A 24,603-nucleotide genomic window follows, 5' to 3' on the forward strand; every position below is an offset into this window, starting at 1 on the left:
AAGTGTAACATTTGAGAGAATAGACATTAAAATCCAAGAACCTAAGGGCGTTTGATGCACCCTAATGCGGCTAGAAGAAGTTTTTAAGTGATTCTTTACGAATTGGGAGATGGGGCTAAAAACTCTCTACTGAGTGCCGTTCTAGTTCATATTGTTGTGATCACATGTTGGAATTCCCTTTTAAGTTTGATTTTGATTTCCTCTAACATGAATTGGATGGACTGAGTAAGTGAATGATGTGTGAGATATTGATCCCCTCCTCTCCACCCCCCCCCCCTCCTTTTCCCATCGTCATCATCATAATGTACCATGCCCTATTGCAAAGTGTTTGTGATGCCGAAGCAGTTACCAGGCTACAATTGTAGGCCATGGGCCAGATATGGTCCTCGTGCACCCCCCCCCCCCCCCCCCCCACAACTCTACCACCCCATATATTTTTGAAGCACTAGGGTCCCCTCAACATGAAATCAACTGGTAACAGTAAATAAACTGGTTCTTACTATTCATTTTTCACACATATTTGATGGTACCCTTAAAATATATATTTTTTTGCCAATGTCACGCCGTAAATCTTTTCCGTGTCGTTATGTTCCCTGAGATGGCTGAAAGTGGTCTGAGTTATACAAGTTACATATCATCTGAAAGGTAATTATCTGCTGGTCATTATAAATGGCATATATTTTAGATTTAGTGTTACCATTGGCCTCAAAAATCAAGTCGAACAGCTATACCCCATGTTTCGCTGTGCCAACGTAACACAGACTAAGATATTCGAACTTATATCTTCAATCCAGCCACACTAGACTCGATTGACATTAACAACAACTTTCTGGACATTCTTCAGAAAAATACCTTTCATTTGATACCAAATATGTCTTCTTACCAGTAAACATCTATCAGATATGACACTGTAAACAGACCGCAGGTATGCCGACAATTGCCACATATGCTTCTCAGATGATCCATGTGGTAACACTGTGCTAACTTTCAACACAATTAAATATGAATTGCTAAATTCACACACAATCACACCTTATTTGTTACAGTATAACAACTTGACATTGTTATCAATTCCTTCAGTCTCCTCACTTCTTTCAGAGAAATCGTTCTATATGTCATGCTCATTTAAATCAACACTCTCAATACTTGTGAGAATCATGAAACATATATATCATTTTGTGCACAATCTCTCTTTCAGTTATTAAGTAGATCTTTTTCCATAATGATATAGGAATGTGAAACAGGTGAGGTGAATTCGGTCTTAAGACCACCGTTTTGTACAATGAGGCTAATCCTGGCCAAGAGACCTCCTGGGATAATGAAACGATGGCTGAAACAATTCCCAGACTCAGGCCAGGATCAAACCCGGGACCTGTGAATCTGAAGCCTAGCAATGTGAAACGAGGTTTAAAACAAAAATGTAAAAAAGCCAGTACAATTCTGTTTCTCAACTACATTGCTTCATATTGAAGAGAAGTTGTCATTCGTCCAAATCACTCTCACTCTCATGAGCGTCATCCTCTAGTCCATACGCCATGTCACCAAAGGTTTTGGTGTCTGAATCATCATCACTGTTCGTGCTGTCTCGCGCGTCCTGAGCTATGTCGGCTAGCTCTCGTGGGAGGGCATCCCCTTCATACCAGATAGGATCGAGGTTTCCCCCCTTTTCTTCCCAGCCGTGGCCCTGGCTCGCCTTGGGTATCGTGGGCTCGGGAATGTGAGCTCTCTTCCAAATTCCTACTTGGTAGTTGACCCTTCGAATGTGTTGTCTAAGACTCCTCTTACAGGGTGGCAGGTTACCCATATCTACAGTGCCTGATGGAACACGGCGATTCACCCAAGCACACAACTCATTAATTCGAATGAGTCTCAGATCATCCACCTTGGAGACTTTCGATGCTCTAGCATAAATGGCGCATGTGAAGCTGTCCAGGTCATCAATGAGATGATCAGGTATATCCCAGGTATCTCCTAACTTCTTGAACGTAGGAATGTACTTCGGTTGGCGCTGCAGAGTTTTCACTGGTTTGAGTTTGCCAATCCATCGGAATGCACTTGTGCTGTCGCAGCCGGTATATGCATGGAGAGCCATTAGTGCCATGCATTTGTCCTTGCCAAATTCAGCAACTAACGTGCTGACATTGATCATTCTCTGCTTGTTCCCTGCGCCTGTGTCAAACAGCATAGTTACACCTATGGACGCAGCATGGTGTAACAGGATGAAGAAAATATCTGAGTGGGCTCTTCACTCGGATGTACCGGTAGTCCCTGCTTGTGGCATAATTAGCATACAGTACCACGCGTGAGTCAGTTTCCTCTTGTGAAGACTTCAGCATTGGCAGCTCCTGTACAACTATTTCCAGACCATTCGTTGATGTCAGCAGGTGTGCAATCCCTTCGCATATGCAGATCACCTTTCTTCCACGCAGCCTTGCTGCATACTGGTCACTGCGCCAGAGCCTAAGCATTAGCTTGATGAATTGGATCTTGTTGTCATCATTTGACAGGAACAACTTCCAGTCTGGTGGCCTCTTTGTAGCTTCTCCTTTCAGAATAAGCTTTTCTCCACATCCCCGATGGCTCCTTTCCATGGACTTCACAGACTCAGGTAAGTATTGATCCGTACTGAACACGACATCTCCTGTCTTGCCGATCATGTCAAAAACCTTGGAACAGATCTGACTGAAGTTGCCAGGTACGTCTTTCAGATAGTAGAAGCATGCATTGCCATCAAACACAGTCAGCGTTTCTGATGCTGGTGGTACGTCAGCATCAGAACAATCTTTGGTTAGGTACTGGAAGGCTTTTGCCTTGTCTGTCTTGGCAAGATAGCCGTCCGCTGTGGCGATGCTGTAAGGAACTGCCGTTAATGGGTAGGTCATCAACTCTTTTAAGTCCAGCTGCAATCCCAGGCTCTGTGACTTAACAAAGAGGTGAAAAGCTACGTTGCCCTGCTGCTTATATTGGATGATCTTATTTTTGGTAGTCTTCATTTTGATGGTCTTGTTCATGTCATTCAAGGTTTTGAGCTTCAGTCGCTTCACAGGTTCGAAGAAGTCCTGACCAGACTTCAGCCGCTTCTCGATGAAGTTGACACGTGCTTCTTCACCAATGGCTTCAGCCTTCAGGACATCGTCTGAAACGGCAATGGATGCTGCACTTCCTGATGATATAATCAACAGTTGGTCCTTTGTGTCAACTTCAAACGGATTGAGAAAGCTGCCTATGGCATCTTTGGTTGCCTTTACCAGCTGCTCCCCTTTCTTGACTTCTGTGGGACGTACATCACGATGTCTGGTTTCCTCTCCACTGTCCACCATGCCAGCCATACTGAAAGCAGCATCATCATAAAGAGACCTCGCATGTGCTGTTCGGACCCATCTCTGATATGCTTGGTAGTTGGTGAGAACGCCAGATATCCCTGCTGCACTGGTTCCAGCACCACCAGGGGACTTGGCATGCCTCATGAAGGTCTCCTCCATAGTTTTATCAACTGCACAGCGATTCCCAGGAATAAAGGATCGAGCAACGCTGATCGCTCCTCTCTTGATCATAGATGCAGCTCCAGGGTGCGAGCTCTCTATGTTGACAAGGAACATGGAGAAGTATGACGGATACCTGGCGTAGTTCTGTCCATCGAAGCTGAAGAAGAGGGAAGTCATGCAGCTAACGGATTCCACATACAACAGGAAGTTGTTCGTTTTCACCGCCTCTAGGAGTGAAAGCACCAGACCGACATGGTCCACGTAGGACAACCAAAGTTGAGCAGTCTTTCCCAGACACCCTGTTGCTACACTCTGTCTAAAGTCTTCATACCCTTTCACGATCATGCCGATCAAATGGTCTGTTGACACAGCATCCAAGGTAACTTGGCTGGGGTTTTCTACTAGATTGTGTAGCTTCTCAGTTGATGCAGCAGACAGTGAAGAAAAAAGAGCATCAGCCTTCTGATCTTTAAGGTACTCTTCCACAAGCAGTCGTTCCAGGCTTTCCAACATTACTTTGTGGCAATGTAAGGCTCTGTCGTAATGCTTTCCAGCCATCACCCCAGCTAGAGAGCCTCCACTGATCAATCCTGATTCCAGAAAAACATCTGCCAGCCCAGATCCAGCCATCTTCTTGCCGATCATCCTCATGTAAGCGCATACCAGATGAAAAGTGCCAATAAGGATGATGTGACTTTCATATTTTTCAGGAGCGTTCCATATCAGAGGGTATGCCTTCATGCATACCCCCAGATCAAATGTCGTAATGACATAAGACTGCCCAACTTCTCTGGTGGCCTCTTCTGCAACACGCAAGCATTCTTGTACAGTTTTGTACTCAGTAATAGGCTGGTTGACGACTGGATAATAATCTATTGTGGTGAGCTTAGTTGGAGTCTTGCCCGTCTCTGCAATGAAACCTGCCCAGCCAGAGACATGGTGTTTGTTTTCCCTCATCATGATCCATATCAACTGGAGTTTAGCTGATGCTTCCATCGCTCCTGTAGACTCTGGATAATGTAGCTGGTTGATCTGAAGTTTTGGACTCTGCCTCTTGGTGACATAGCAGTCAGGAAGTGTGAGAGATTCTATCAGATGTAGAGATCGTTGTTTGCTCCTCATTTGAGGTGGCAGATCTGGGCAACTTCCACCGCCATTACCCTCGACATCTTGTAGCATGATTCCATGGGCGGTATGAACTGAACCTTTACCTGTGAGGTCATTCACTAAGGAATCAAAGTTATCGAACTCTGAATGGAACACTGATCGCCCTGGTGGTAATCTGATGATCTGGTTGGATAGTTGTGTTGATGACTGGATCACTGCCTCACCTAGAGCAGTCTCCAATTCCAGTGAGAACGAATAGCTCTCACAATATCCCATTCTGTTCAGAAAGGTTATGAGTTTCTCACTCCTGTACAGATGTCGTAGGGCCATACACATGAGCATGTGTTTCGGTAGCTTCCAAGATCCTCTATTGGCAGCTCTGCAGATATCTTGGCCTATCGATTGAACTAGTCTGTGGCTTCGAGTTGAGGATGGAGTTGTTTTTCCAGTGATGATGCAGGACAGCAGCTTCTGGAGTACATCTGGTAAAACATCATCCATTTTGGTGAGATCAGAAGAACTTGGTGGCCATTTCAGATTGGGTGCTTCAGAGCATGCATCCATAATTAATGGACTGTCGCAAATTTTGTGCCTGCATTCTCGATCATATCTGTTGATCCTAATTGAAAGGCATGCTTAACGGCAATATTGACATCAATAGCTGAGCTGTATACTAAGTAGGACTGAAACTTTCCAAGGTCGCAGAATGACATCTGGTTCCTGAAGGGCTCATGGATTTCAAGCTTGCGTTTCAGTTTTTCGCTCCGATAACCTGGATTGGCGTGATTGCTGCTTTCTAGCTGAGCAACATACAATGCTCTCAAGTCTGATAGTTTCACAACCTTGTGGCTATGTAACACCTCCTTATCTACAACATCACAAACTACTTCAAAAGCTTTCTTGTGAACTTCTTCTAGTTCTAGCTAATGCTGCCGTGCTTTGTCGTCCGTACTTTGCCATTTCTCTGCCTTCTGCATATACTTCTGGCGGCAATTCTTGTGATATTTCGCTTCGCAAGCAAAGAGACCATGACCCCTGATCCTTGTTAGAAGTTTTTCATCCTGTTTTCTCTCAGCAATTTCCAGTACTGACTTCCACCCATCAAATTCAAACTGACTCATTCCCTGGGTTGTCCAGCTTCCTTGTACTTTCACCCGTTTCCGGCCCTCAGAACTGCAGAATATACATTCAGGTTTGAAAAGGACCTCGTCACCTAAGCTCCGGCGCTGCGGCAGTGTATCAGTTGCTTGTGATGTACTTGCAGTAGGCTTGAGTCTATCCAGGTTCATTGTGAAACGCTTGTAACACTCCCAGTGGATGCCATGGTATTCTGATATCACATCAGGAATGAGGTCGCATGTTTCCTGCATTTTATACTTCAAAAGCTTTCCTTCAAAATGCAGGGGTTTCCTGCATTTTATAGCTAGATGACGGAGGCTGTGCAAAGCCGCCTTGCTTTGACCTCCTGCAGCTTGGCCAATTTTGTTTCGGCATCTTTCAGCTCAGACAGTAGATGCAGCTCACCATATTTCAAACCGTCCACGTGAACTATGCACACAGGGGTAGGAGACTGGTCACTGTCGCATTTCCGTTTTCTTGGTGCTTGCTCCATGATGTTACTTCAGCCGGAATACGTCACCTGGAAACATACATTTTGGATGGTAAATTTCTGAATAGTAGCGAGTGGTTGACAAAGCTGCTTCATTTGCAACATGCATGTATTCCTGTAACTAAATCGAGGTAAAGTGTGACTTAATAATATATTGTCAAGTAACAATGAGGAATTGAATGATATTTCACTTTCCAATTAAAGCACCTTCCATGACTGACAATGTCTATCAACGCGATCATTTCGTGCAGTTATCGCGATTGTCGGCATACCTGCATTCTGTTTGAAGTGTCATATCTGATAGATTTTTATTGACAAAAATACACATTTGGTATCAAATGAAGGTATTTTTATGAAGAATGGCCAGACATTTGTTATTAATGTCAATCAATTCTAGTGCGGCTGGATTTGAAATATTACTTTGAATATCTTAGTCAGTGTTAGTTTGACACAACGAAACATGGGGTATAGCTGTTCGACTTGATTTTTGAGGCCAATGGAAACACTAAATCTAAAATATATGCCATTTATAATGACCAGCAGATAATTACCTTTCAGATGATATATAACTTATATAACTCAGACCACTTTCAGCCATCTCAGGAAACATAACGACACGGAAAATATTTACGGCGCGACATTAGCAAAAAAAAAATATTTTAAGGGTACCATCAAATATGTGTGAAAAATGAAGAGTAAGAACCAGTTTATTTACTGTTACCAGTTGATTTCATGTTGAGGGGACCCTAGTGCTTCAAAAATATATGGGGTGGTAGAGTTGTGGGGGGGGGGGGGGGGAGGCGGGGTGCACGAGGACCATATCTGGCCCATGGCCTATTGTGGTTGGGTTGCCACTCCAATTCAGGAAGTCGGGAGAGGAATTTAGAATCTGTTCTGGGTGCCCTGCGATAGCTCGCCTACTCTTCATAAAGGACACTGTGGGATATTTAACATCTTATCGACGAATGGTCACAGATGGGATGCCCAGTTGTAGGTCCATATAAGAGATGGTGTACACAGTGAAACACTGCAACGATAGTTTATAGCACAAGGTAGGGATTCACACCCAAGCTTGAAAGCTTGGAGGCCATCTTGCCACAGCCCTTTTGATCCCTATCATGCAAAAAATGTAATCTCACTGTGTCTTTTTTTTCCCCTCCGCCACCAAAGGTGTATGGAGGTAATTTCTTCACCCTGGTCTGTCTGTTTGTGAACAAGATATCTCAAAAAGTTACGGACGGATTCAGACGAACTTTGGCATAGAGGTAGCGTATGTGACAAGGACGAAATTATTAGATTTTGGTGAAGATCCGGATCCGGCTAGTATAAATTTTTTTTAATGATTCTTCACCATTGGGAGATCGGGACAAAAACGATACAGAGCAGGATATCTCAAAAAGTTGTGGACAGATGATTTTGATTCTGTATTGTGATGCAGAATGAATTCATATTCATATATATTGTGATTTTCTGGTGTTGGATTAGCTTCTGAGCCTGGTGTTGGCTTAGCGGTTAGGGTGCCGGCTTGGGATCCTAGGATCCTGGGTTCGAATCCCGGTAGATCGCTGAATTAACACCAGGGGGGTTGACTCAACCTGTCATCCTTCGGAGGTCAGCAAATTGAGTACCAGCTTGCTGGGATGAATGATCACGGTGTGTACCCCGATTTAGAATAGGTACACCGTATCCCTGCGCATCGTAAGAGCGTGACCAAGGGTTCGCGTCAGGAAGTGCATCCGGCCATAAAAACATTGCCTCAAACAGGGAACCATGATTGTCATGGGGCCCGCAAGGCTAACCCCCGCTCTAGCAGGGAAAATGGCCTTAAAACGATCATTCATTCATTCATATTCATTCATTGTGATTTTCTGGTCTACTCTGCAATAGAACCACCTTTGGAGGCCATTTGTCCCTGCAGAGCGGGGGTTGGCCTTTTTGGGGGTACCATGGTCCCCTTTTTAAAGCGATGTTTTCCGGCCGGATGCCCTTCCTGCCACCAACCATGTTAGTCACCTCTTGCGACACACAGGGAAATTACCAGCAAGCTGGTACTCAATTTGCCGACCTCGGAAGGATGACAGGCTGAGTCAACCCCCTGGCTCTGGTCTACTCTGCAATACAAAACGTAAACTGCTCACCTGGCAGAGGTATGCTCTCTACTGAGTGCAGTTCTAGTTTTTCTTGCATTGCATAACATTGAAAAACTAGAACGACACTCGGTGGAGCGCAAAGCTCTGCCAGGGTGACCAACTCGTCCACCAAGGTTAGTCATACCTCGGCCATAACTTTTTTAAATATCATGCTGTATATCGCTTTTCGCGCAGATGGCAATGTACAAAAGAGCACGCACAGCTGTAAGGACGAAGGACGGGAACAGTGGTGAGTTTGAGGTGAAGGTGGGAGTGCATCAAGGGTCGGTACTAAGTCCACTACTATTTGTAGCTGTGATGGAGGTGCTGGCTCAGACCGTAAAGGAGGGTTTACCGTGGGAGTTGTTGTATGCAGATGATCTGGTGTTGATTGCGGAAAGTATGGATGGACTGAAGGAAAAGATGAACAAGTGGAAGGAATGTATGGAGACAAAAGGTCTGAAGGTGAATATCGGAAAGACAAAGGTGATGGCAAGTGGTAAAGCATGTGGTGAGGTGGAAAGAACTGGGAAGTGGCCGTGTGCTGTGTGCAGGAAGGGTGTCGGAGTGAACTCCATTCAATGTACAATGTGTGCTGAGTGGGTTCATCAAAAATGTAGTGGTCTGAGAGGGTCATTAACCAGTGTGGCAGCTACATTCAAATGTAAGGTGTGCACAGAGGGAGCTGCAGATGGAGGAAATGTTGAGTTGGATCTTGGAGACGGCGTGAAGCTGGAAGGTGTGAAAACATTTTGCTACCTCGGAGACATGCTGAATGGAGAAGGTGGATCAGACTCGGCAACGGTTGCTCGAGTGAGATGTGCATGGAAGAAGTTTCGGGAACTGAGTGGCGTGCTGATGAGGAGGAGAGTGTCGCTGAAGCTGAAGGGAAAGGTGTATGCTGCATGTGTGAGAAGTGTTATGATTTATGGGAGCGAGACATGGGTAATGAACGTAGAGCAGCAACGAAGGCTGGAAAGGGTGGAAATGCGAATGGTTCGATGGATGTGCGGAGTATCGTTGAGAGAGAGGAAGACAAATGATGAATTGCGAAAGATGATGGGAATATTGCCTGTGATTGATGCTGTGAAGAGGAACAGGTTGAGATGGTTTGGTCATGTATTGAGGAAGGATGAAAGTGACTGGTTGAGAAGAGTGATGGAAGTTAATGTAGAAGGAAGTAGAGGACGGGGAAGACCGAGAAAGACTTGGCTAAAGATGGTGGAAGAAGAAATGCGGGCAAGGGGGTTAACAAGGAGAGATGCAGAAAATAGGGCAAAATGGAGAAGATTGTCATGGGGACTGCAATGCTAACCCCCGCTCTAGCAGGGAACATGGCCTTAAAATGCATGATGTTGTTGTTGTTGTATATCGCTTTTCGCCCTATCTCTCAACACTCAGCACGTATACATGGCTTCCGCGGCCCTAAGGCAAAACGCAAAAGGGTTTTGTGTAGTGAACTTGGGAGCTAATGATATATTGTATACGGATGTTAAGATGATGGTGCTGCAGAATCTGTGCTCCGATGTTCTTCTTGGCCATGACTTATTGAATCGGCACGGGCGTTTAGAGATGCAGTTCAATAGTGAACAATCCCCAAACACCTTCTCGGTATGTCGGTACAATTGCCCACCTCGGTACTTCTCGGTACAACCCCCTAACACCTTCTCGGGACGAGGCTCATGGAAGAGCTAGTGTACAGCTATTCCCGTGTCTGACACCAAATTGCCATCCTATAACTGTAAAGTCTAGGCAATATTCGCGCCCGGATACACGATTTATCGCTGATGAGACCAAGTGGCTGCTACGTGAGGGTATCATCGAACCCAGCAGCTTTGCCCTGGAGGGCACAAGTGCTCGTAGTCAATAACCCTAATCACCGGAAGCGAATGGTCATCGATTTTTCTCAAACGATCAATCGCTTTACCCACCTTGACGCCTTCCCGCTCCCCAAGATGGACAATATGGCCAGAGAAGTATCTACCTACAGGGTATTTAGCACCTTGGAACTTTGAAGCGCTTATCACCAGATACCTATCAGGGAGACAGATCACCCTTACACCGCCTTCGAATCGGGTCAGCGGTTGTACCAATTCCGTAGGATTCCCTTTGGGGTCACCAATGGTGTCCTTTGGTTCCAACGGGCGATTGATGACATCATATCCAGGGAGCGGCTAAAAGATGTCTTCGTGTATGTTGACAATGTCACAGTCTACGGCCGGGATCAGATGGACCATGATTCTAACTTGCGGCAATTCTTCGACGTAGCTCAGAAATACAATTTAACCTTCAAGGAGGATAAGTGTAGCTACTCAGTCAAAACAGTAGATCCCTTGGGGTACATCGTGACTGGTGGGGAGATACGACCTGACTCTGCTTGGCTGCAACCTTTCCTTGATATGGTCATTCTGGTTGACCGCACTGCGTTGCGTAGAGCCATGGGTTTGTTTGCTCATTTTAATTTTTCTAAGTGGTTTCCACGTTTTTCAGAGAAGATCAGACCACTGGTAGAATGTAAAATATTTCCCCAAGCCTTGGCCACGAAGGCTGCCTCTCAACAACTGAAAGACGACATAGCGAGTGCTGTTCTGACCTTGTTTGACGAGACCGTTCCTTTCATGGTCGAGACAGACGCTTCGGACAGTGCTATCGCAGCAACGCTCAATCAAGCTGGAAGGCCAGTCGCGTTCTTTTCTCGGACTCTGTCTGACAGTGAAAAGAGACATTCTGCCATCGAAAAGGAAGTTTATGCAATTGTAGAATCGGTCAGAAGATGGCGCTATGTATGCATGACAGTAAGCACCCGTAGAAGATCAAGAATGAGAAGATCGCTCGCTGGCGCGTTGAAGTAGGCGACTTTAGCTTTGACATTGTGTATAGACCGGGACGACATAATCTGGCTGCTGATGCTCTATCTCAACCTGTCTGTTCTGGGATGACCACCGGCGAGTTGCGTGTTATTCACGAATCGCTTTGCCACCCAGGGGTCACGCGGTTGGCCCAATTCATGCGGAGTAGGAATCTGCCCTTTTCTGTAGATGAAGTCTGGCATTTATGTAAGACGTGCTCTGTGTGTGCCGAGGTTTAGTCCAGGCAATCTCGCCCATTTTTTTCACTCAACTTGGAACAAATTGCAACAGAATTTTTTTTGCCACAATGCATTCCTGCAATGTCCCCAGAACAACATACTAAAAGTCCCAAGCAATCCCAACATGGGAAATATGTATAAAGTTGCATCGATTGGGCAGTCAATCATGCAGGCAATTCGACCAAGATCCATACTTGCGCCACTTCAACTTGGTCTTGGTGTACAGATGCACCATCATTTTCCGTCACGGTTCCTGATAGACACACTTCATGAACATGGATTCTCATGCCCCTATGCCGAGGTGAAAAAATTTGAACGAAGTGCGGCAGTTGTACAAGGCACAGATAAACCCTTTACTCAAGAACAATGCATCCAGTATATTGCGGACAATGTTGACCATAACATAACAACACTAGATGGCACCGGGACATTTCATGGCATAGGCATCATAGCTACTGTTACACCACAAATAAAGACCTCAAGACCTGTCCCTAAAGTGTCTGTTACACCTTCGGACATTGCTGCAGTTGGCCGTATAAACATTGAGTACTTCCATATACCTGCAATGATGCCACCACTCACCTATCTGCCACTTGTACACACGGCAGCGGATGATCCGACATCTCAACTTGACATTCTATGGAAAACCTCCCTACTTCTTCGCTCTCCAAAACCAGCATGGTCTGGTATGATGCAAATGTTCCATCATGGCCAATATCCAGGACAGTCTTCTGTGATATTCTTTCCAATGATTGATCTCAATCCTAGTGATCCAAATTGTATCTATTCCACACTAAAGTTTGTGTCAGCTCAGCTCAGGCCAGGCAACATGGTGTTACTCCTGTCCTCACATTCGATCAACCCTTGTATTGGAAAGCATTATCAATTGTTCGATCTCAACCAGTTGACAGTCATCTCCGGCGAATGGTCCTCAAACTGGGAGGGTTTGACATGGAAATGAGTTTCCTGGGTAGCATCGGGCATCTGATGGCAGGTTCCGGATTGGAAGAAGTCCTTGAGGTTGTGTATGCTAGTAACACCGTGAGCCACATGTTGACTGGCAAGGCTGTGTCCAGAGCAGTCCGTGGTCACATGCTAGTAGATGCTGCACTGAACACCATCCTTCTGTCCAGTGCATACAATGTACCAGTGCCATCCAAAATGAAAGCAGAGGACCCTGATGAAGTGATGACAGGTGATGATGTCGAACAACATTCTGACACAACCGACTTGACCATAGCAGTAGAAGTATATGACAATGCAGTTTCCTCTACAACATCTGTAGAAAACGTGTGTTTGGCAGATGTCTGGACCAGAATTCAAAGCAAACTGAAGGAATATAATTCTAAAACTGAAGAAATAAAACTGAAGGATATAATGACCACAATGCGGACCGCAGAACTCTGGGTACAAAAAATGGAAATGGTGGACATTCTACAGAGGTTTCTCAAGACTGAACGCACAGGCAATTGGAAAATGCATCTCCAATCAGTACGTGAAATGTTACCATACTTTGCAGCATCTGGACACACACTATATGCAAAGTCTGCATATATCTATCTTCAAATGATGTTAAATCTGCCAGAGACACACCCAGAAGTCAACCAGAAATTTGAGCAGGGATACCATGTGGTGAGACGCAGCGACAGATATTGGTCAGGATTGTCGACCGATCTCATTATTGAACAAGTGCTCATGAGAAGTGTTAAGACAAGTGGGGGACTTACAAGAGGAAAGGGGATGACAGAAACCCAGCGCTTGGTGTGGGTCCTATCTATGCCAGCATGTGCAAACATCAATGATGCCATGCAAAAGCTCAGTGGTGTGTCATATGAAACCAGTGACCAACACAAGGACATATCATCAGCAAGACAAGCTGGAGATGTCAGCGACACCCTTGACCTTATCAGTTATCTTGAAAAGAGAAACCCATTTGTTAATAACAGTACACTGCTCAACATTGCAAATGGCGTGACAGCTCAGGAAGGAGTCAATGTTGAAAGATCAAGAGAGGTTGGTGAACGGATTCTAGCGTCAATGGTTGGGAAATCTGTCTGAGTTTGTCTTCCGAAAAGCTGATCAAGCAAAGACACTCGGTACAAGATCAACTGTCAAAATCAAAGGCGAATCTGTGAAGGTGGATCCACAGCTGATATTCCAGAGGCTGATAACTGTCGCTGAACGCTGTGAAGATGTTCCATCACTGTTCAAGTATGAACTCTGTAGTCACCCTCCTGCATTGATGGAATCTTCCTCCCTTCCACTGCAGGCCAATAAGGCAACTCTTGCTGATTCTATCTGGAAAGTCATCCCAGAGAAACAACGAGAACCTACTGAAAATGTCCAGTACATCCTTGATGGTGGTGCTCTACTTCACAGACTACCCTGGCAAAGAGGTTCTACCTTTGATTATGTGTGTGATCTATACACCAACTATGTTGTACAGAAATATGCTGATGCTACTGTTGTCTTTGATGGCTACAATGATGACCCATCAACGAAAGATGCCACACACATGAGAAGAACAGGAGCCTGTACTGGTGTGACAGTTCACTTCGCAGGTGAAATGGTGATTCAATCCAGAAAAGAGGATTTCTTGAACAATGCGAGGAACAAACAGCGCTTCATTTCTTATCTGAGTGACAAACTGGAGACAGCTGGGTGCAATACATTTCATGCGAAGCAAGATGCTGATTTGTTAATTGTTCAAACAGCTGTCGCCTCTGCACAAACAACAAACACTGTGCTGGTGGGAGATGACACGGACTTACTCATCCTTCTTATTCACCATGCTGAAATGAACACACATGACTTCTTCCTGATACCAGAACCAAAGCAAACTTCAAGAAAAAACAGGATTTGGAACATGAAGCAATCAAAGAATTTGCTTGGCAGTGATGTATGTGACTGTATGCTGTTCGTACATGCTATTCTTGGTTGCGATACACCTTCTCGCCTGTTTGGTTTGGGAAAGGGTCTAGCACTGAAAAAATTCATGAACGATGCCTTCTTCTATCAACAAGCTAAAGTTTTCAGTCAAACACATCAAATGCAGGAGAAGGTTATCGCCAAGGCAGGAGAACATGCACTAGTGTCGTTGTATGGAGGATCTGGGGAGAAAGGATTGGACACCTTACGGTACAAGCGGTTTTGTGAGAAGGTCACCAAGAATGTTTCACATGTAGAGCCACAGACCCTGCCACCCACCTCTGCAGCTGCAAGATACCACAGCCTTCGTGTGTACCACCAAATACAGCAGTGGAAAGGGATCGATCTAAATCCACTGGAGTGGGGATGGCACATAGTATATGGACATTGCCTACCAATACTGACAGATCAGGCCGCAGCACCATCAGCACTCCTGGACGTCATCTGCTGCAACTGTAAAAAGGACTGCAATACACGAAGATGTACTTGTAGAAAATATGGTCTCACATGCAGTGCTGTGTGCGGGGAATGTCATGGTATAAGTTGTACCAATGCAGAACTACCAGATTTCACAGAGGAGGATGACAAAACTGTTTAATCGTTTGAGTTGGATGTTCCAGCATTTTGTATACCTACAGCAATCACTACAGCAATTCTCACTAGCTGAACATTTTATATAAGCATAGTATGGTGAGTTTGTAATGAAACTCATGTATCTGTCACCAATAGACAGAGCATCATTCGTTATATGAGAGAAATATTGCAGATTGGTCGCCATATTGGATTATGCAAATTAGACATATGTCCCATGTTGGGATTGCTTGGGACTTTTCGTATGTTGTTCTGGGGACCTTGAAGAAATGCATTGTGGTGAAATAATTTCTGTTGCAATTTGTTCCAAGTGAAACCTTGTGTTGCCTGGACTCGTTAAACCGAGTTTTTATAGACCACCTATGGGAACTCTGATTCATGCCGGCAGGCCTTGGGAGCGTTTGAACGTGGATTTCAAAGGTCCGTTGCTAGCTGTGGGGACGCGCCGATATATCCTTGCAGTTGATGATGAGTACTCCCGATTTCCGTTCGCCTTCGCGTGTGTGGACACGTCATCTGCGATGGTTATTGAATGGCTTCGGCAATTGTATTTACTGTTTGGGTATCCCGCTTTTGTTTACTCAGATAGGGGTACGGCCTTTTTGTCTCGGGAGATTAAGCAGTTTCTTTGGGATCGAGGTGTAGCCTCTAGCTGTACCACGGTGTACAACCCCAAAGGCAATGGCCTGGTGGAGCGATACAACGGCATCATCTGGCGAGCCGTGACAATGAGTTTGAAAACGTGCGTCGGGAGCAGAAACAAATCTCTGCTATATTTCGTCCGAATCAGTCCACAACTTTTTGAGATATCTTGTTCACAAACAGACAGGTGTGAAAACATAACCTCCATCCACCTTCGGTTGCTGAGGTAATAACCCAATGTCATCTTGGATGTGGAATGAGCAATGAGTTATGCGAGTTAACAAAGTCTCCACAGAACTTCAATATATGGGACACATCATGGACTGCTGTGTATTAGCTTTCAGGTCCCCACCCCCATATGTTTTTACCTTAACTTTTGTTTTTCCATCTAGAATCATGTCGCAGTATCTACATTGGATTGCATTGTATGGAGTGATTTGTCATTGATGCTAAAATACCTCACTCGGCATTGTTTCTATGATTTGTGATGTACAGCGACAACTCAGAATGGTTGGTCCCGCCGATGACTCTGACCAACCTCGTATCAGGAGAAGCGAAGCAAAGCTGGACTAGTTCCTCTTACCCACCACCTATCTCTCCACCCAGTCTATCATTTTCCATGCTCGTTACCAGCATAGATAAGGATTGTTACATCTTTGGCAGGCCCATAGGTGTAGGTGAGACTTTGACTTTCTCTTAAACTTTGCTAGCTGCACATGCTTATTAGTCCCCTACCGGTGTACACCGGAGGGGACGATAGGTTTGCACTCCGTCAGTCTGTCCGTCTGTCCGTTCGTCACGCAAATAACAGTTTTCCGGACTTTTTTTCTAAACTCTTAATGCCAATGATTTCAAACTTGGTACATGGTTTCCTCATGATAAGTTACATATCAAGTTCGAACTTCATGACGTTTCGATCATTTTTGACAAGGTTATGGCACTTTGAACTTTGGTAATTTCCCCAACAGTTTTCCGGACGACAGACTGCCGGTAGGGGACATGTATTGCAGCGCTATACTCAGAATGCTTGTTTTCCTGGCCTTACCTCCCCCACCTTCCCTACCCAACTTTTCCAATAGAGAAGGCATTGGCATCTTTAATGGACTTGGTGCAGATAAGCATCGTGGAACTTGAGCTGGACATTCCAAAGAGCAGAGGGATGGACGAGTTCAACTGGCAGCCAAACCAGGCTTGTTTGGTACACTTTTCCGATGGGGGCTGGCACCGAGCCTTCATCATCCACATACTGAGTGGTGCTGTTCGGGTAACGAGCTGCAGAATCTTACTTTTTAAATAATGAATTCGGTGACGACTCGAATGCACACCCATTTCTACAAGTTTAGCACTGTATGTGTGCATTCTTTTATTTGTCCTCTACCGGTGTACACTGGAGGGGACTATAGGTTTGCACGCCGTCCCTCCATCAGTCTGTCCGTCCGTCAGTCCGTCACGCAAAGAACTGTTTTCCGGACTTTTTTTCTAAACGCTTAATGCTAATGATTTCAAACTTGGCTCATGGTTTCCTCATTATAAGTTACAGATCGAGTTCGAACTTCACGACGTTTCGATCATTTTTGACAAAGTTATGGCACATTGAACTTTGGGAATTCTGATAATTCTGATGATCCTTAACTCAGTGCCATTTAAAGTTTTAATTTCCTTTAAAAAAAGATTTTCTCTGCAATAATAGGACCGATTGAGATCAAATTTTCACCGTAGGGGGGAAGGGTCTGTAGAATATTTTAATGGTAATTATGACGTCACAGGTCACGTTGTTCGGCCGCCATATTGTTTTTCGTGAAAACACGAAAAACCCCTTTTTCTCTGCAACGGCTGAACATATCGAGGCCAAACTTTGCAGGCAGAATCGCATACCCATGACGAACAAAAAAGTCAGCGAGCATGACGTCATGCGTCACATGGTTTCAGAGTTATGACGTTTTTAAGCATGAACCTTTAAAACCGAGCTCCTCCGTCATTTTTGATCCAATCAAGGGGAAACTTCACAGATCTGTTCAGCATGTCAGTCTACTAAAATGTCCTTTTGGAATTTGCGATAGGGCACGTGGTTTGGCAGATACCGTTAATTAAACGGAAAAAAAAGAAAAAAAATGGATATCTCTTGTTTATTCGAGAGTTCTCCTCAAGCCGCACCGCGCGCCCTCAGCCTCGTCTGCGAACGTCAAAAGCGCGACACAGCACGTGCTTTCGGGAGGGGCGGAGCCAAGCCGAACAACATATATATATATATATATATATATATATATATATATATATATATATATATATATATATATATATATATATATATATATATATATATATATATATATATATATATACACACACACACACACACACACACACACATCGATCATTCTTCTTGAACCGGAAAATATAATAAATTACTGATATTTCACGACTCGAAAGGTTCTTTCTCAACAACGTTTTTTGTTGTGCTTCTGCTGACCTGTCTGCAAGGTGTATAAATCGAAGTCCCGAGTGTGAATCACAGGTGAGCCCGTCCTGAGGTAATTAGCGATTGGGAACGATTCAGAACCTGTGGGTAAATAACCCTTGGTAATTTCCCCAACAGTTTTCCGGACGACAGACTGCTGGTAGGGGACATGTATTGCAGCGCAATACTCAGAATGCTTGTTAAAGTTATTTCTCGTGCATCCGTTATGCAGATCCAGTACGTGGATATTGGAGCCAGCGAAGATATTCCTTCCAGCCATCTCATCATCACAAATTTGTTTACAGACATCCCTCCACTCTGCCTAAAGATTTCTCTATGTGAAGACTTGGTGGTATGGTATCCCTGGATGATAGATCTCTAACAGAGTTTGAATTTGTAGACTCCCGTGCTTGTACCATTTTTGCAGCTACCCGTCCATTAGAGGCAACATCGTAACAAACTTCGAGTGCCAGCAATTATCTTTTAATATAAGTTTAATTTATCTTATGAGAGAGTTGCTACACGTGTCCTCACTTGTATTAGCATTTAATTTGTAACGTTGGGCATGGAAATTGCTTTGGGTAAATAAAGTTTGTACTTTATGTTGTAAAGTTCCTCTGGTAGAAAACCAAGTTAATTTGATTTGGAACCAAATCCTCTGCTTCAGAAGAGAAACCTTTGGCCAGAGAGAGCTGAGGCTTACCTCCATCACTTACTCGTGGGAAAGATTGTTGACGTATCGTTGCAGGTAATCCCTTTGAAAATTCCCTTTGTTTTAATTTCTTTATTTTCCCTCATCAAAATTCCAGCATTGTTTTTAGACCACCATTTTTAATCTTTCAGGCAATGGTATGATTAATGCTGAAGTTCTCCCAAAATGTTAAATAAAAATGAGCTTTATTGCTTTCCTTGCAGTCTTTGAGTGCTGGAGATGAGGGGTCCCTGCTTGCAAAGGTCTGGCATGCCGGTTTATCCATTTCCCACCTGCTGGCCCATCGCCACCTTCTTGATGCTGGCGTGTTGGAATGTGAAGGCTCAGATGTAAGACTGATCAGGATGATGTAATTTTGTCGAACTGATGTGTGTCTTGTGATCTGTCGTTTATTTTATTTTCTTCATCTGCTGCCTGTTCAGATTGAGTGTCCTGCTTCTGAAGTCCATCATGAAAGCCAGGATTTGGAAATAGTGGTATGTACCGAGCTTGGTGTTTTTGCTAATTCCTGCTGACTTTGCACATTATTGCGTATTTCAGTCAAAACACATCTTCGTTTTTCCACCCTGCAGGTGTTATCTCAATTCTCAAAACTGTTCCAAATGGATGACTACTTGCCGATGGAGTTGCCTGTGCTTGGAGAGGCCTTTTACGTCTCAGTCAGCCACATTGATTTGCCCAATCAGGTGTGCAAAAGGAATTGCTATTTAATTGCTATTTCCTATCTATCTCTTCAGCCTTTCACTCATCTTGGGTCCCTTGTTCCGAAAAGATGATTCCCCAACAAAAGTCTCGCTTATAACAATAATAATAATAATAATAATAATAATAATAATAATAATAACAAGCGTTACGCCTAGGTCCCCCCGTCGGGGAAGTGATGTGAGTTGACAGTGGAAGACGCAGAAAACATGCTATGATATGATATTTCGCTCACAAGGTTCAGACATACATGGCGGCGGCCATCTTGGATTTTGACGGGGCGACCTAATTTTCAATAGCGTTCTTCCTTATGCGTAGATACACCCACACACCAGATTAGAAGTTGGGACTTCACTTATTTTTCAAGATATTCCGCTCACAAGGTTCAGACATACATGGCGGCGGCCATCTTGGATTTTGACGTGGCGACCCAATTTTCAATAGCGTTCTTCCTTATGCCTAGATACACCCACACACCAGATTAGAAGTTGGTACTTCGCTTATTTTTCAAGATAGTCCGCTCACAAGGTTCAGACATACATGGCATCAGACATACATGGCGGCGGCCATCCTGGATTTTGACTTGGGGTTGCTGTTACGTGTTTCTCCCCGACCCGCTGGTCACGGTGTACCTCTGAATCCCGAGAGGAGCCACGGCAGAAAAATTATGTTATTCTGTGTTAGAAATCAACAGTGAAACCACACCAATGATTTTAAACGAACAAATGTTGTATTAAAAATCACACACAAGAATAACGGTACAACCAATAGCAATCCAGAGTGCACTCTATATATCTTATGATGGTACCATCAACTAAAGTCCGATAACTCACTGCGCTCCAAGTGAGTGAAAAAAGACACTCCTCAATGTCTCGATAACGTTCTCCAAGGCGAAGTTGATTCGCTCCAGTGATCGCTAGACCGATGTCCATTAGAAACCCGAATCCCGCTGTCCAGTTGAGACCCGAATCCCGTACAGATGGCAATGGCAGTCACACAGCCGAAACTGTAAAAAGGCGCCCTCCAGAGGAGCACGTTCACAGCTCAATCAGCAAACCGCAACGTAATTGGAGACGAAGCGGTCGCGCACACACATCCCCGACAGACGATAGGATGTTGAGAAGAGCTGACGCGTAGCAAAACCTTTGTCGATGAACGAAACGCGAGGTTCAAAATGGCCGACGACTCTTACTTGAGTCGATGCGACCAGGCAAGGATTCGTCGGAATCTCAGCCTAAACCTGACTACGCAGATTTCTCAATCCCAGCGATAATACCTATCGCAGGATGTCCTTTCAAGGAACTCAAAATTCCCTCGTGACCTTCGTTAGACAACGCTCGCTGCAGAGCTCGACGTCACGCGTCTTGTCCGACTTTGCTCGCCACGCCTCTTCTTCTTTTTCCCCGTCGTCTTCCGGTTCGGTTTCTTGAATCATTTAAAGTTAAAAAGGTTAACTTTTGATAACTTCATGAATACTAAACCTTTTGAAGACAATAATAGTACATAATATCAGAAATATGTCAAGTGGGTGAAAACCACAACAACGGAAGTGACGAATCCGTAACAGTTGCACCCACACACCAAATTCGAATGCGGTCCTTCGCTTACGCACGCACGCACGCACGTACGCACGCCCACACGCACGGACAGAAGGACGGACGGACACATGGACGGAGGGGAAAACCATAGTCCCCCTTTCGCTCCGCGGTGCGACGGGGGACAATAATTAATAATAATAACTAAACAGTCCACCTATGCCTGGGCCACTTAATAACTGCGGGCAGTTATGACCGGGATAGAAGAGACATAATTACTCATATGGAAAATGTTTTTCGAGTTTGTTTTATCCTCAAAAACAGACCATTGTGAACACAAAACAACAAACAACAACAGGCATTTTAAGGCCATTTTCCCTGCTAGAGCGGGGGTTAGCCTTGCGGGCCCCATGACAATCTTCTCCAATTTGCCCTATTTTCTACACCTCCCCTTGTTAAACCCCTTGCCCGCATTTCTTCTTCCACCACCTTTAGCCAAGTCTTCCTCGGTCTTCCCCATCCTCTACTTTTTTGTCCCCCGTCGCACCGCGGAGCGAAAGGGGGACTATAGTTTTCCCGTCCGTCCATGCATGCATGCGTGCGTATGCGAAGGACCGCATTCGAATTTGGTGTGTGGGTGCAACCCACGTCAAAATCCAAGATGGCCACCGCCATGTATGTCTGACGCCATGTCTGTCTGAAACTTGTGAGCGGAATATCTTTAAAAATAAGCGAAGTACCAACGTCTAATCTGGTGTGTGGGTGTATCTCGGCATAAGGAAGAACGCTATTGAAAATTGCGTCGCCACGTCAAAATCCAAGATGGCCACCGCCACGTATGTCTGTGACCTTGTGAGCGGAATATCTTTAAAAATAAGCGAAGTACCAACTTCTAATCTGGTGTGTGGGTGTATCTAGGCATAAGGAAGAACGCTATTGAAAATTGGGTCGCCACGTCAAAATCCAAGATGGCCGCCACCATATATATATATATGTTTGAACCTTGTGAGCGAAATATCTTGAAAAATAAGCGAAGTACCAACTTCTAATCTGTTGTGTGGGTGTATCTAGGCATAAGAAAGAACCCTATTGAAAATTGGGTCGCCACGTCAAAATCCAAGATGGCCACCCCCATATATATGTCTGAACCTTGTGAGTGAAATATCTTGAACAATAAGCGAAGTACTACCTTCTAATCTGGTGTGTGGGTGTATCTAGGCATAAGGAAGAACGTTATTGCAAATTGGGTCGCCACGTCAAAATCCAAGATGGCCACCTTGCGTCTTCCACTTTGTCAACTCAGGTCACTTCACCGACGGGGGACCTAGGCGTAACGCTTGTTCTACATTCATTTCCATCCCTCTTCTCAACCAGTCACTTTCATCCTTCCTCAACACATGACCAAACCATCTCAACCTGTTTCTCTTCACAGCATCCATCACAGGCCCCCATCATCTTTCGCAATTCATAATTTGTTTTCCTCTCTCTCAACGATACTCCGCACATCCACCGAACCATTCGCATTTCCACCCTTTCCAGCCTTCGTTGCTGCTCTACGTTCATTACCCATGTCTCGCTCCCATAAATCATAACACATCTCACACATGCAGCATCCACCTTTCCCTTCAGCTTCAATGACACTCCCCTCCTCGTCAGCACGCCACTCAGTTCCCGAAACTTCTTCCATGCACATCTCACTCGAGCAACCGTTGCCGAGTCTGATCCACCTTCTCCATTCAGCATGTGTCCTAGGCAGCAAAATGTTTGAACACCTTCCAGCTTCATGCCATCTCCAAGATCCAATTCAACATTTCCTCCATCTGCAGCTCCCTCTGTGCACACCTTACACTTGAATGTAGCTGCCACACTGGTTAATGACCCTCTCAGACCACTACATTTTTGATGAACCCACTCGGCGCACATTGTACATTGAATGGAACTTTTGAAAACTTTTTTTTGAGCTTTTGAAATGACAGGAGAGCATGCATGAATACAACATGCATTTTAAGGCCATGTTCCCTGCTAGAGCGGGGGTTAGCCTTGCGGTCCCCATGACAATCTTCTCCATTTTGCCCTATTTTCTGCATCTCTCCTTGTTAACCCCCTTGCCCGCATTTCTTCTTCCACCATCTTTAGCCAAGTCTTTCTCGGTCTTCCCCGTCCTCTACTTCCTTCTACATTAACTTCCATCACTCTTCTCAACCAGTCACTTTCATCCTTCCTCAATACATGACCAAACCATCTCAACCTGTTCCTCTTCACAGCATCAATCACAGGCAATATTCCCATCATCTTTCGCAATTCATCATTTGTCTTCCACCATAATGAATTGCACCATAATTCCACCATTGCACTTCCACCATAATTCGCATGAATAATGTTGATATTATATAATATAAATAACCACATGAATGAATAATGTTGAATGAATTAATGAATAATAATGGGCATGAATAATGCTGATGCCAAATTTTATTTTGCAATCAGGATATTCTACACTAATATTGACTTCACAATTGAAATTGACTTCCGGCATTTCCGGTCCCTCGAGCGACGAGGCTTGCTTCGATCTCTCCACGGCATCAAAGTTTGAGTGTTTTCCCGTTCGTTTCTTTGTCAAATTTCCGCTAGGTATTTTGTTGTGTATGTGTTATTGTGTGTTTCTATTTGGTTTTGGTTTTGTAGTTGTTGCAAATTTGTGTGTAATTAGTCGTTTCTTTGTTCGCGCCTCGTGCGGCCTGGTCTCTCCGGGCTCCCTCCCCCCCCCCCCCCCCCCCGTCAGTGTTTTGTGAATATGGGTTCTTTCCTTCATAGTATTTGCTTGTTTCTTTGATCTTCTTTTCTCCCCCCTACCTCTCACGAACATCTTACCCTTTGTCCAGCGTTTTGAAAACAGAACAAACAAATAAACAAACAAAAAATAATAATTCTATATTAATTCTTTCTCTCCTCCTGGACACGTGCTTGTTCACTCTCCTCCTCGTCTCGACTTGTGCCCCGCCCCCTATATCTCGTTTTCTTCCACCTCTGCTCCTTGCTTTCTCAAATCCACGTTCTCACTTCGAGACTTTTCCCATGCGTGTCGTAAGAGACGACTAAGACGGTTGGTGTCAGCAAGGGCATCCGGCCATAAAAACATTGCCTCAAAAAGAGAACCATGACAATTACAACTACATATTGGCAGGGTACAGCCCGAAGTGGAGATCGGTTTCTGAGGTTTGGGACATGGAATGTAGGGACAATGACAGGGAGATCAGGAGAAGTGGTGGAAGTATTGGTCAGAAGAAGAGTGGACATATGTTGTGTGCAAGAGACGAGATGGAAGGGAAGTGGTGTGAGAATGGTGAAGGGTAGGCAGGGACAGAATTACAAGTTTATGTGGCAAGGGTGCTTGGAGGGCGTGAATGGTGTTGGTGTCCTGTTTTCTGAGGAGTTTGTAGACCGTGTGGTGAGTGTGACTAGAGTGAGTGATAGGTTGATGATGGTGAAAATGATGATTGGAAAGCTCTTGGGGAACGTCATCTCGGGATATGCTCCGCAGGTTGGTCGAAGCGATGAAGAGAAGGACAAGTTCTGGTGTGCGATAGAGAAGCTGATGGAAAACGTGAAAGATGAGG

General features: G+C 44.7%; 1 protein-coding gene across 1 annotated transcript in view; it reads left to right on the forward strand.

Moving 5' to 3' along the window:
* LOC137439855 (RING finger protein 17) overlaps positions 1-24,603 on the forward strand; it is a 257,732-nt gene that overhangs the window by 216,569 nt on the left and 16,560 nt on the right. The window contains exons 25-31 of the mRNA XM_068136018.2: positions 16,075-16,256; positions 16,659-16,843; positions 18,270-18,389; positions 18,705-18,785; positions 18,953-19,078; positions 19,172-19,225; positions 19,322-19,435. Coding sequence (XP_067992119.2) covers positions 16,075-16,256; positions 16,659-16,843; positions 18,270-18,389; positions 18,705-18,785; positions 18,953-19,078; positions 19,172-19,225; positions 19,322-19,435 — 862 coding nt within the window. The remainder of the gene's footprint in view (positions 1-16,074; positions 16,257-16,658; positions 16,844-18,269; positions 18,390-18,704; positions 18,786-18,952; positions 19,079-19,171; positions 19,226-19,321; positions 19,436-24,603) is intronic.

Source organism: Myxine glutinosa, chromosome 14 (genome assembly GCF_964187855.1).
Source record: "Myxine glutinosa chromosome 14, kmMyxGlut1.1, whole genome shotgun sequence".
Taxonomy (NCBI): domain Eukaryota; kingdom Metazoa; phylum Chordata; class Myxini; order Myxiniformes; family Myxinidae; genus Myxine; species Myxine glutinosa.